The sequence below is a fragment of the Chelonoidis abingdonii genome, chromosome 1, assembly GCF_003597395.2.
Source record: "Chelonoidis abingdonii isolate Lonesome George chromosome 1, CheloAbing_2.0, whole genome shotgun sequence".
NCBI lineage: Eukaryota > Metazoa > Chordata > Testudines > Testudinidae > Chelonoidis > Chelonoidis abingdonii.
The window spans coordinates 454,089-467,345 of record NC_133769.1 but is presented as its reverse complement, the minus strand read 5'-3'; the positions used below and the strand labels follow the sequence as shown (position 1 = coordinate 467,345).

General features: G+C 65.6%; 2 protein-coding genes across 2 annotated transcripts in view; both read right to left on the bottom strand.

Annotated features, from left to right (window-relative positions):
* Positions 1 to 609: 609 nt before the first annotated feature.
* ATP6V1F (ATPase H+ transporting V1 subunit F) lies at positions 610 to 1,530 on the bottom strand. The gene is given in 3 exon segments (XM_075063426.1): positions 610 to 641; positions 644 to 711; positions 1,275 to 1,530. Coding segments are annotated over 3 exon segments (297 nt in total). The 5' UTR covers positions 1,472 to 1,530.
* Positions 1,531 to 6,073: 4,543 nt separating this feature from the next.
* Positions 6,074 to 13,257, bottom strand: part of FLNC (filamin C) — a 71,341-nt gene continuing 64,157 nt past the window's right edge. The window contains 11 exon segments of the mRNA XM_075071596.1: positions 6,074 to 6,290; positions 6,550 to 6,759; positions 7,034 to 7,252; positions 7,772 to 7,948; positions 8,255 to 8,387; positions 8,850 to 8,965; positions 9,513 to 9,650; positions 10,245 to 10,514; positions 11,207 to 11,449; positions 11,935 to 12,057; positions 12,621 to 12,773. Coding sequence (XP_074927697.1) covers positions 6,103 to 6,290; positions 6,550 to 6,759; positions 7,034 to 7,252; positions 7,772 to 7,948; positions 8,255 to 8,387; positions 8,850 to 8,965; positions 9,513 to 9,650; positions 10,245 to 10,514; positions 11,207 to 11,449; positions 11,935 to 12,057; positions 12,621 to 12,773 — 1,970 coding nt within the window. The 3' untranslated portion in view covers positions 6,074 to 6,102.

Genomic DNA, 13,257 nt, shown 5'->3' with positions numbered 1-13,257 from the left:
CAGAAGCAGGAAAGCACCAGTGCAGAGCCAAGGAAGCCAGGCTAGGACCAGCCCAGGCTGGCTGGAACAGTCCCTGACAGGCAGGAGCCAGCACAGGGCAGCTCCTCTGCCTGGCTCAGTTTTAACCCCCCCGTCCTCCAGCCGCACCCCCTCCCTGCTGGCTCTCTGCCCAATGGGGGCTTCAGGGCACAAGCACCTCAGGGGGCGTCTGCACACAGCAGGAACCAGGGGGCTTCTCTGCTTTAATGTAACAGCTCAACCATCACAGGAACAAAAGACAAGACGGATCCGGCAGCACAAAGGAGGGCAGGGGGAGCCGAGCTCTGGGGGAACGAAGGGGTGCGGGCCCAGACACAGGGCACGGGCCAGCTCTGATACCCTCCTTGACGCCGCCGCCAGGGAGCCAGTCTGGGCCTGGCCGCAGTTCACCCGGGGGCGGGGGGAGAGGGGGGGGCAAATGCTTTTCATCACCCAGAACTACTGCAGCAGCAGCCTCCCACCGGGACAGGCGGCGAGGAGGAGGCGCTGGGCAGTGCCCATGGCAGCGCGGGCCTAGGCGAGGTCTCGGGCCGTGAACATGCCGCCTGGGCGCGGCGCAGGATGGAAGTCCTAGGCGGCGTCGTATGGGTGCTCCTTGGAGGATCTCCAGCACGGGGGAGCGCGCGAGGGTGGTGCCCGTCCAGCACGTGCGGAATCAGATCCGCGAATGAACTGGTTGATCACGGATATGTGCCGAGATGTCCCCTCGCGGTGCCAAGGTAAGCTCCTGCGGGGGGAGGAGGATGGGCGGTGGGGTTCACCGGAGTGGGATAAGCACCGCCTGAGCCGCACCTTCTTCCCCCCTAATCCTCCCAGGAGCCTCAACTGCCCCCCCCCAGCCCGCCGCCGCACCTTTTCCTCTCCCCCATCCTCGGAGCAGCCTGCCCCGACGCCCCTCGCACCATGTATTCCTCTTCTTCCCCTACCCCATCCTCCCGGAGCCAGAAGATGCCGCAGCCAGCAACTCTCCCCCCCATCCTCCGGAGCCAGCAACTGCCCCCAAACCCCCGCCCAGCACCTTCTCCCCCTCCCCATCTCTCCGGAGCCAAGCAACTGCCCCCCCCCTCCGCGCGCCAGCCTGCACCCTCCTTGGTAGGAGAGCCGGAACGCCTGGGGTCCCCGCGCAGCTCCCAGCGCCCCCCCCATCCCGCGCCCGGTGTCTCGCCGGCGCCCCCCCACCAGCATCCGCGCCCCGGTGTCCGCGCCCCGGTGGTCTCGCCCGGCGCCCCCCCCACATCCCGCGCCCCGGTGGTCGCGCCCGGCGGCCCCCCCACCGGAAGGTCTCCTCGATCTCGGTCAGGCTCGTGTCCTTCTCCACTACCAGGAAGTTGGGCTTGCGGTGCTTGTTGAGCTCGCCCACCCCGCCCAGCAGGAAGCCCGTCACCGTGTCCTCGTCCCCCAGCACCGCGATCAGCTTCCCCCGCCCGGCCATGGCGCTGCTCCACCGCCGGCTGCCGGGGCCGCTTATACCCCCGGCGCATGCGCGGCCTGCAGCTGCAGCACCCGTCTGCGCGTGCGCGGCGGCCCCCCTCCCATTCCGAGCATGCGCACTTCGCGCCGACCGCTGGGAGCCCGGCGGAGCGGTTCTACGCATGCGCCGGGGTTCTGCGGGCTGTGGCCTCTGTGTGCGTGCGCAGTTACCCCCTCCCCGCCCTGAGCGAACCCGGGACTCGCCCCCCCCTTTCACCCCAGACCACGTGACGAAGCGGGACGTGAAGCCTGTCCGTGCCTCAGTTTCCCTGGGCGCTGCGTTGTTCCCCGCGGGGGGCGGGAGGACACGCCCAGTCCCCGCCTGGCCGCACGGAGGGTGGCTGGGTTCGGAGCCTGAGCCCGGGGCGCCCTGCGCCTGGCTGGGCTCTGCGCTGCCCTGCGGGCTCCTGGCCGGGCGCCAGCTGCCGGGGAGGTGCGGGGTCTGCAGAGCCGCGTGGCTCCTGCGGGGCGCGACTCGCTGAGCGGCCCCAGCCGCAGGGCCAGTGAGACCGCGGCGATTAGCCTGGAGCCTGAGCGAGCCTCCTTGGGGGTCTGCCCCACTGAAGGGCTCGTCCCAGAGACCGAGCCAAAGCTGGGGACAGAGCACTGACCCTGTGGGTCCACGACAGCCCCCACTCCCCTGCCGGAGCCAGGGGGAGGACCCAGGAGTCATGGAGCATCAGGGGTGGCTGTGATCTCAGGAGGTTCTAGTCCAGTCCCCTGCTCCAAGCAGGACCAACCCCAGCCAAATCACCCCAGCCAGGGCTTGGTCAAGCCTGACCTTAAGCACCTCTAAGGAAGGAGATTCCACCACCTCCCTAGGGAACCCATTCCAGTGCTTCACCACCCTCCTGGTGAAATAGTGTTTCCTGATATCCAACCTAGACCTCCCCCACTGCAACCTGAGACCATCGCTCCTTGTTCTGGCATCTGCCACCACTGAGAACAGTCTAGATCCATCCTCTTTGGAACCCCCTTTCAGGTAGTTGAGAGCAGCTATCAAATCCCCCTCATTCTTCTCTTCCGCAGACTGAATAATCCCAGTTCGCTCAGCCTCTCCTCATAAGTCATGTGCTCCAGCCCCCTAGTCATTTGTCCTCTCCAATTTGTCCACATTCCTCCTGTAGTGGGGCGACCAAAACTGGACGCCATACTCCAGATGTGGCCTCAGCAGAGCCGAATAGAGGGGAATGATCACGTCCCGCAATCTGCTGGCAATGCTCCTATTAATGTAGCCCAAAATACCGTTAGCCTTCTTGGCAACAAGGGCAAACTGCTGACTCATATCCAGCTTCTCGTTCACTGTAACCCCATGGTCCTTTTCTGCAGAACTGCTGCCTAGCCATCCGGTCCCTAGTCTGTAGCAGTGAATGGGATTCTTCTCTCCTAAGTGCAGGACTCTGCGCTTGTCCTTGCTGAACCTCATCAGGTTTCTTTTGGCCCAGTCCTCTAATTTGTCTAGGTCCTTCCGGACCCTGTCCGTACCCTCCAGCGTATCTACCTCTCCCCCCAGTTTAGTGTCATCTGCAACCTTGCTGAGGGTGCAATTCATCCCGTCAGCCAGATCATTGATAAAGATGTTGAATAAAACCGGCCCCAGGACCGACCCTTGGGGCACTCTGATACCGGCTGCTAACTAGACTTGGAGTTATTGATCACCACCCGTTGAGACTGACAATCTAGCCAGGTTTCTGTCCACCTTGTAGTCCAATCATCCAGCCCATACTTCTTTAACCTGCTGGCAAGATACTGTGGGAGACTGTTATCAAAAGCTTTGCTAAAGTTAAAGTGTATCACCTCCACCGCTTTCTCCATATCCACAGAGCCAGTTATCCCACCACAGAAGGCGATCAGGTTGGGCAGGCATGACTTGCCCTTGGTGAATCCAGGCTGACTGTTCCTGATCACCTTCCTCTCCTCCAAGTGCTTCAGAACTGATTCCTTGAGGACCTGCTCCATGATTTTGCCAGGGACTGAGGTGAGGCTGACTGGTCTGTACTTCCCGGGGTTCTCCTCCTCCTCCTCTGTTTTAAAGATGGGCACTATATTTGCCAATCCTGGCAAACGTCCTGGGAGTCCTGGCTCCCAACCCCCCTGCTCTAACCACTAGACCCCACTCCCCTCCCAGAGCTGGGGCTAGAACCCAGGAGTCCTGGCTCCCAGCTCTAACCCCTCCCCTCCTCTCCCCAAGCTCAGATAGTGCCAGGCCCACGTGCGCTATGGTGCGTGAGGTGTTAATTTGTTGGTGCTCAGCCACCCGAGGGGACCTTTGCAGATCCTCCTTTGTTCAGTGCCGAGCCAGGCCTGGTTCTGGGCCCCGTGGCATCATTCTGTTCTGGGGGCCCTGGCTGGCAAACCCCCAGGGAGAGCACTGCCCGGGAGCCTGGCGCACCCGCTCTGCCCAGGGTGGCGGCGACACCTGGCAGCATGTGGAGCAGGAGGCCTGATCCTGGCAGTGATGCCATCATGCTACAGAGCCACGTGTCTGGCTCTTCTCTCCCTTCAGCAGCTGGGCCATGCTGTACTGAACAGTGCCAGCCACGGGGCAACCAGCCTGGCTGCTCCCCAGCTCTGGCTCCATAGGGCGGGGGACCCAGCTAATCCAGAGTAGCCCAGCCCGTTATTTGGGCTCTGGGTAGCCTGATCCTGTGTTTAGGGCCCACAGCCAGCCCCCACATTAGGGGCACCATGGGGGCTGGCTGCTGGCCCCTCTAGGGGGATCCACTCCCAGCCAGCCCAAGCAGGGCACCACTTTTTGGCCTGCACTCGCTGCACCCACTGTTTGTGCCACAGGCTCTCGCCCTTCCAGCTCTACCCGGGATCCCCTGGCAAGGCCTGGCTGGCTGCCCCATCCTTGGGGGGCGCAGTGCAGCTGGCAGCAGGGGCAGTGGGTGGCTAGGCCAGCCCCACTCACGGAGAATCAAGGGGGGGATGGCAGGGAAGGGAGGGGATGCACCAGCCGGGGGCTAATGTTACACACGAGGGGGCCTGCCCCTCAGCTCCGTAGGTGCCAGAGCATTGGGGGGCCCTGCTGGGTGGGTAAGACTTGGCGCAGGGTCGGGAATACCTGGCACTGGGGAGCAACGGCCCGAGACCACAGAGGCAGTCTGGTGCTGGAGAGTGGGAGGGGTGGGGGCCTTTCCCATCGCCCCATCGCAGCCCCGCGGCGCAGGACACACACACAGCAGCATGGGGCACCGTAGCAAGTCACTTTATTTCCCTGACAGGGTGGGCGGCCCTGGTGCTCGGCAGAGAAGGAGCCGGGAGTGCCAGGGGCTCCCCTCGCACGTCCAGACCCGGAGGCCCCCTCAGACCGCACATCTGGGCCGGGCACCTGGGGGGGGGGCGGTTAGGGGGTGTTTTTTTTCAAAAAGCATCAGGAGTCAGACACTGAGCAGCTCAGGGAGGCAGGGCGCAGCGCTGGAGGCCAAGGAGGGGCAAAGGGCACAGCAGGCACTGGCCAAGGGCAGAGGATGAACAGACACCTACCAGGCCCCAGCACCTTGGGAGCTCCCCCCTTCCCTAGGGCTTGGCACTCTGGGCTGTGTGGGTGGGGCCAGTGGGCTCCAGCCCGGGGGGTGGCGGGCATCACCGCCCACTTGGTTTTCCCCTCCCTGGCGCCAGCTCCACAGCCTGCTGCCCTCAGACCCTTCCTGTGGCCTAGCTCATCTCAGCACCTGTGGGGCAGGGGCCCCTCAATCTCCCCCCAGGGCCCCAGACCTGGGCTGATATGTCCCTGGGGACATCCCCCCGTCCAGCCCCTCCCTTGGCCCTCAGGGCTGGGCTGCTCGCTCAGAGCGGAGAGAGAGGCCCTGCGGTGCACATTGACCCCCTGCCCCATAGCAGCAGCTCGCCCCTCGTCCGCATATAACTGGGGCCCCAATCTGGGAAAGCGGCTTCTGCCGCTGCCATGCCCCCCAGGGGGCGACACACAGGGGCCCCTTTCCTGCTCAAACCTAGCCCGTCTCCAACCTCATTTGCCCTCTGTCATGCCCTTCGCTCTGGGCCATGCCCTCTGCCAATCTGTGCCTAGCCATTCCTCCACCCATCAACATCCCTAGCCATGCCCTCTGCCAGTCTGTGCCCAGCCATCCCTCCCCCCATCTATATCCCCAGCCATGCCCTCTGCCCCATATGGGCCAGCTCTGCACCCTTGCCATGCCCTCACCCCTTTTGCACCCTAGCCAAACCCTCCTGTCCACCTATGCCCAGTCTGCACCCTGGACATGCCCTCTGCCCCATATGTGCCCGGTCTGCACCCTGGCCGTGCCCTCTGCCCCTCCAGCTAGGCTAGTACTGGAGGAAAGCGAGAGAGGAAGTGATGAAAAACTACTATAAAAAGTTCCTCTCTTCCTTTTGTCCAGCCCAGTGCCCCCATCACGGTCCCACCGAGAAGCATTGTGGGTAGCAGGCGGGCGCCATTTGGCAAGAACAGTCCTTGGTGCAAGGCAGGACAGGAGTCCGTGGCTGACGGCTCTTCAGCTGCTGGCGGGACGGAGTTGGGGGGGCACCGGCCTGGGGGGCGGAAGCGTGTGTGTGTGTGTGTGAGGAGGGGAAGGGGGGAGGCGCCGCAGCTCTGGCGCTGGCTCCTGGCTAGGGCACGGTGACCTGGTAGGGGCTGCCCGGCACGCCCTCGTCGCCCCATTTCAGGATGAGGACGTAGTCCCCCTTCTCCTTGACAGTGTAGGTGACGTTGTAGACCCGGTTCCCCACGTGCTTGACGTACACCTCCTCGCAGGGCGTCTTGGGGCCGTGCACGCCCACCATCAGCATGTTGGTGCCTGGGGGGCAGACAGTGCGGCGGGGTGAGGAGGAGACAGCACCCCGGGGGGGCACCCAGCACCCGAAACCCCATGGAAACTGAGCAGCCAGTGCTCCCCCATACACGCACCCCCCGGCTCTTGGGGGCTCACGCAGACCCCCAGCAGTGCTGAAAGAGACCTGGTTGCTGAGTTACCTCCTGCACCCCATGTTAGTGCCCCTCCCCCAGCCACGTGACCCACCAATCCCGCCCCCTGCTGGACAGGCCCCCCCCCATACCCGCCTTGCTGCAGTCCACGGTGAAGGTGTTCTTCTGGCCCACGAAGGCCTTGGTGAGCCCGGGCCCCCGGGCCACCACCTTGCTGGCGTCGGAGGAGAACTTGGGCATGGAGCTGAAGCTGCTGCCCACGGAGGACGAGGACTTGGTGACCGTCTCCACCAGGACGGTGGAGGTCTCATGGAGGCTGTGGCCGCCGGAGAGACGTGGCCCTGGAGAGGGGCAGGGGGACACATAACCAACCACCCCCACACACACGGTGACCCCCTTCTGACCCATAGCCTCTAGGCAGCCAGCCCCTGCTGCCTGAGCCCCACACCCGCCTCTCATGAGAGGCCTGGGGGGGGCTGCCTCCAGCCTGATTAGGATCCTCCTCTGCCCCCCAGCCACTGGCATGGCTGGGACCCTGTCCCCCCCACCAGGCTTGGCCAGGCTCCGCCCCCCTCCCCATGCCTGGCCAGGTTCCGCCCCCCTACGCGGCCGTACCTGTGACCTTGGCTTTGAAGGGGCTGCCCACGATGTGCTGGGGGCCACCATACTTGATGGAGATGAGGTAGCTGCCGGGCGCCATGGGCGTGTAGGTGACCCTATGGCCCTCAGGGCACTCCTGGCAGTCCAGCTTCACCTTGGAGGGGCCGTCGATAGTGACAGCCAGAGCGCCCGAGCCGGCGTTCACCGTGTTGACGAAGAACTCCGAGGACACACCTGGGACGGGACAGGGGTTAGGGGGCAGCGGGGGCAGGGCCTGCCGGACCTAGCCCCCGTGCGCCAGGAGCAGGGACCCTCCGCACCGGGGGGGCAGGGGGCTGCAGCGCCAGAGGCTAAGCAAAGCTGGGGACAGCGAGGGCCATGGGACCACAGGTGCCCATAAGAGGGAGATGTCAACCTCCGAGGGTTACACCTCTGGGTGTTGGGAGAGAGATGGGCACAGCCCGCCAAGTGCCCCCGCATTGGGGGGGGCAGCCCAGAGCAGAGCGTCCCCTTCCCCGACACAACCCACGGCCCACTGGATTTCCTTGGTGGGCTCCCATCCAAGTGCTGGCGCTGCCCGGCTCGGGCACCAGCTCCGGCGCCTGGATCCCCTCCCACGTCCCAGGACATGGCATGGCAGCTCCTCTCAAGCAGCACCAGGCTGGGCACACGGGCACCAGGCAGTGCCATGCCCCTAACCCCCCCACGGAGAGCAGCCGGGCGTGGGCTTGGGAGGGGACTGGGCACCCCTACCTGTGATGCCGCCCTCCAGGCCCGGGCCGTACGCCGAGACAAGGCCCGGGTCCCCAGCCTGGCTCTGCTCCCCCACACGGATCTTGAAGGGGCTGCCCGGGATATGGCGCCCATTGAACTTGACGTCGATGGAGTGCACACCGTTCTCGCGTGGGATGAACCGGATGGTGGATTTATCTGTGGGGAGAGCAGGGCTTAGAGAGCTCGGCCTGGCCCCTCCCCGGTGCCCGCCCAGCCCACGCGAGGCTCAGGGGCCCTGAGGAACCCGCTCGGCCTGGCACAGGCTGCCAAGGCTGCTTGCTCTGACCCTGACGGCGCCACCCTCAGGCCAGTTACAGCTCTGCATCTTCTGAGTCTCCAGGCCCCCATGGGGCAAAATCACTCCCCGCCCAGAGCTTGAGTGCAATCACCCATGTGGCCAGCCCCAGGCACCTCTTGCCATGGCCTGACCCACGCGCCTGGTCTGAGCCTGGGTGCCCTCACCGCTGTCCAGCTCCGAGATGTAGCACTCCTCCACCATGCCCGAGGGCGTGTGCACCTTGGCGTCGATCACGCCCCGCGCCCCGTTGAGCTGCACCGCGAAGGACGCTGGCTGGTTGACCTTCAATCCCGTCTCCTGTGATGGCAAAGCGGGGTGAAGCCGAGGCCCGGGCAGCACTGGAAGCAGCAGGGGCTGGTTCCCGGGGGGAGGTTGATGGAGCCTTGGGTTAACCCAGGTTGGGACCATCACCCCCCAGCACGGAGGGGGCAGGGGGAGACCCACAGCAGTGGGCACATCAAAACCCTGCACCCTGCTAGATCCACCCCCCCCAGACTAGATGGGCACATGGTCGCGGTTCTGGTGTCTTCCCAGGCTGCAGGGATCACAGCCCCACTGCAATGGCCCCAGCTGTGGGTCAGGATTGAGGGGCACCGGCAGAGCTGGGAGGGGGATTCCAGGGCTGGGCTAGCAGGGGATTGCAGGTTAAGGTTGAGGGATGCTGGTGGGATTGTGGTTTGCGTCCCTCCGGTGCCAGCACCGCGTGCGCTGGCCCCAGCACCGAACACCCTCTCACCCGTCAGGCCAGCTGCGTGGTACCTGGAGGCTGGTCACCGTCAGCCTGCGGGCATCGTCGGAGAGTGAGGCCACCGGCACCACGAAGGGGCTGTCGGGGACGTGCTCCTCGTTGAACTTGATGGACACCTCGTAGTCCCCTGGGGAGCAGAACCAGCGGCACGGGTCAGGCTCTGGTCCGACAGCCTGGGGCACCGGCACAGCTCCAAAGGCCAGGCTGCCGAGCTGTGCTGGGTGCCATGGGCCCAAGGCTGGCACCATGACGGGAGCAGGGATTGGGGGCTGGCGCCAGGGGCACCGAGTCCCTGCAGCTCCCAGGCCTGAAGCCCCTGCCCTGAGGGACCCGCAGAGCTGGCCAGGCGAGGTTCAAGGGGCCCCGCAGTGAGAGGGGGCGGGGGGTAGAAAGGGGCAGCCTGATCTGTTGTGGGGAGGCTCCTTTGCCCCTGAAAGCTGCCAGGAGATTGGGAGCAGGAGGCTGGGGGGATGGGCTGGCTGTGGGGACGTGCGGGGCCCTCCATGGCCGTGGGGGGATGCTTGGGAACGATGTGGAGGGGACCGAGCCCAGTGATTGGCTGCCTTCGCACCGCCGGCCCTGCACCCCCAGCCGCCCCACAACGGGACACAAGGGGCCTGACCCATGGGCGGCACAGGCCAGCGAGGAGCCGGGGCCCGGCCTCGCGCACCCACCTGGCTCCTGCACGATGTAGGAGACGCCGCAGGAGCCGTCCTTGCGGTCCTCGAAGGCGATCTCGGCCTTGCTGGGCCCCTCGATGGCGATGGAGAGGCCCCCGGCGCCTGCCTCCCGTGTCCAGATGCTGAACTCGGCTGGGGGCAGAATGTGCTGTCAGGGGCGGGCCCTGAGCCCAGAGCGCCCCACGCTCTAGCACCCCAGCCACCCCCCGGTGCCCCAGCCGCCCTCAATGCCCCACCCTGAGCCGCCACCAAATGCCCCAGCTGCAACCCATCCCTGAGCCGCCACCAAATGCCCCAGCCGCGACCCATCCCTGAGCCGCCACCAAATGCCCGAGCTGCCCCCCATCCCTGAGCCACCCCCCCATCACCCCAGCCACCTTCAAACGCCCCAGTCACCCCAAATGCCCCTGCCGCACCCCATCCCTGAGCTGCCACCAAATGCCCCAGCCGCTCCCTATCCCTGAGCCACCCCCCCCAACACCCCAGCCACCCTGAAGCACCCCAGCTGGCACCTTCCCTGAGCCACCACCAAATGCCCGAGCTGCCCCCCATCCCTCAGCCACCCCCCAACACCCAGCCACCCCCAAACGCCTGAGCCGTACCCCCCCAACGCCCCAGTCACCCGCAAATGCCCAAGCCCCCCATCCCTGAGCCCTCCATCCCAATGTCCCATGCTCCCCTCCAGTCATGTGGGCTCTGCTGCCCACCCAGCGTAGGCCCCCCTACCTGGCACTCCAGCGACGCCTCTCTCCAGGCCGGTCCCCCCAGCCCGCACCTTGTGGGCACCCCCCTCGCCCATGGGCCCCACGGTGAACTGGAAGGGGCTGCCCGGCACGTGCTGCCCGCGGTACTTGACGTGGACGGTGTGGGCGCCCATCTCCTGGGGCACAAAGCGCACGCTGTAGGCACTGTCCTCGCCCTCGATGATCTCCGCGTCAGCCGTCTGCCCCGACGGGCTGGTCACCTGGGCTGTCATGGCCGGGGCGCCCGCCTCGCCTGAGCAACAAGAGATGGGGGGACCGTCAGCCAATCACAGTGGCACTCCCCCTGCCCTAGCACTGCCATGCAGCCACCTCTGGGGTGGGGCACTGCCTGCCTGACACCCCCACACTACGCTCCGGGATGGAGCCACAGCCGCGACCACTCTCCCCACCATGCTTGGGGGCGTGCCCCCCACCCTCAGGCAGTTTGGGACAGGAAGGGAAGGAGGGTCCTGTGCTGAATGGGCACGGAGTTGCCTGCCCTGGAATCTGGGCAGGGTACCAGGGCTAACGCTCCCATGAAGCAAAGACCCAGCGTGTGCCAATGGCCAGAGATGGGGCCAGCAGCACAGCGCTCCCAGGTGCCACCCTGGGGCATCGGGGCCAGCACTGATTGTGAGGGGAGGGCATCCCCTCGTGGGTCGCACACCTGGGCACGTTTGTGTGAGACATGCATGCAAACCCAATGTGCCCGTGAGACCTCGCATGCTGCCCCATTCGCGCCACCTGCCACGCCAGAGCGAGGGACGAGCTTCGGCTGCCCTGTGCATGACGGGGCGCAGGCTCCCCTCCCGGTGCCCCCAAGGCCAGGACACCCCCCCCCACCCCAGCCAGGCTGCTGCCCATGGACAAAGCACACACATGTCCGTCCCCCCACCCCACTGTGCTCCACCCTTTGAAACACTTCCCCCTGTGCCAGGCACACACCCTCCGGGGCGCGGGCGATGCTGCCGAAGGAGCCGAGGCTCTCGCGGCCCAGGAAGTCACCGAAGACGTTGTGGAAGGGGGCCCCGCCGACCTGCGTGGACTCCTCCACCCGCACCTCCCGTGTGGTCTCGCCGCCCCGCGTCTTGCTGATCTCGGTGCGCTCGGTGCGCGTGTACGTGTGGCTGCTGCGCGTGAAGGTGCGCGTGAGCCGCTCCTGCGCCGACACCATCTGGAACCAGTTTCCTGCACAGCACGAGGGGGTGGAAATCAGAGACGGGGTGCTGGGCTCCTGCCCCCAGCCCCTCAGCTCCCCATGGGCCCGGACCCACCACCTGCCCCCCAGTGCCTGCTCCTCCCCAGAGCCAGCAGCATCCCACTGCCGGGGAAGGGCCCTCTCCGCCCCCGCGGTGCCTGCTCCTCCCCAGAGCCAGCAGCGTCCCACTGCCAGAGAAGGACCCCCCCCCGCACCCCCCCCGGTGCCTGCTCCTCCCCAGAGCCAGCAGCATCCCACTGTCGGGGAAGGGACCTCCCCGTCCTTTCTACCCCCCAGCCCTGAGCTCCCCCAGGGCTGCAAATGACTCCCAGTCCTGGGCCCCCATCCACAGGGCTCAGCCTTCCTGCTGGGGGCCCAGTTGGGCAGGCAGCCCCACCCCCATGTGTTTAGTCCTGCCCAGCGGCATGGGGCTGGGCTTGTCCCCCAGGCTGGGAGCAGAGCCCCCCGGCTGTACCTGGGATCTTGAGGTTGAGGTCACAGGTGCTGCCAATGCTGGCGATGGAGGGTGCCTGGCGCCGGCGTGTGATGCTCTCCTTCATGCGCCCCTCGCCCGTCACCTTCACCGTGAAGGGGCTCCCTGCACATGGACACGCCAGTCAGCCGTGCCCCCTGCCACACCCCTTGCCCTACCCGTGGCACCTCACCCTGGCCCCCTGCCCTGCCCGCAGGGGATGGCATGGCACCTTAGGGGAGAATGACACAAGGCAGCCCCCTACACTTCCAAACAACTTCACCTTGGGGCTTGGTGCCAGCACCCCCTGGGCTAAGGGGAAACCGAGGCACCAAAGCTTCTCCCCTAATGCCCAGGAGCCACCTGAGCTGCTTCTCTGCCTTCAGCAGCACAGCTGGGGATAGGACCCAGGAGTTCTGGCTCCCAGCCCCCCTGCTCTACCCACTAGGCCCCACTCCCCTCCCAGAGCTGGGGAGAGAACCCAGGAGTCCTGGCTCCTAGCCCCCCGCCGCTTTAACCCACCAGTCCCCACTCCCCTCCCAGAGCTGGGGAGAGAACCCAGGAGTCCTGGCTCCCAGCCCTTCCCCCCACTCTAGCTGCTCCACTGAGCCACATTGCCCTTGGCAGGCTGCCGTCCCTGGGGGCCAGTCTCTGCCAACCCGGCTGTGCCCTGGCTATGCCCCCTGCACCTGGCACGTGCTTGTCGGCGAACTTGATGTTGATGATGTAGTTCCCGGGCTCGGTGGGGCAGTAGGTCACCTTGCAGGTGCCGTCCTCCACGTCCTCGCAGTTAATGTCCACCTTGCTGGGCCCCTCGATGGACAGGCCCAGCCCGCCGTAGCCTGGGGGCGAGTGAGCATGAGCGTTGTGGGCACCACACCAGCCAGAGGCCCCCCCCCCATCGGCAACGCTGCCTGCCAGCACGGCGCCTAGAACCCCCCCAGCGCCAGCCAGATCCCCCCACCAGGCACACTGCTCGCCAGCACAGCACCTGGAACCCCCCTTGCACTAGTCAGAGCCCCCCACAGGACATGCTGCCCCCCAGCACAGTGCCTGGAACCCCTAGAGCCAGTCGGAGCCCCCCACCAGGCACACTGCTGTGACGTTATTGATATAAACTGGGACCATATAGAACATGGGTTGCAACCAAGGTCCTGTAGTGGCACCAAATCCTATGTAAAGGGGGTCATATAAGATGTCTAAGACCAGGTTACGGGTTACTGGTTATGATTATGCTGTCTGTATGTCCATATCATTTTGTAGTTGAAGCTATGAATATTGGCTGTATGCTGCCTGTATTTCAAACTTGTGCTGTGTTACTGGGAA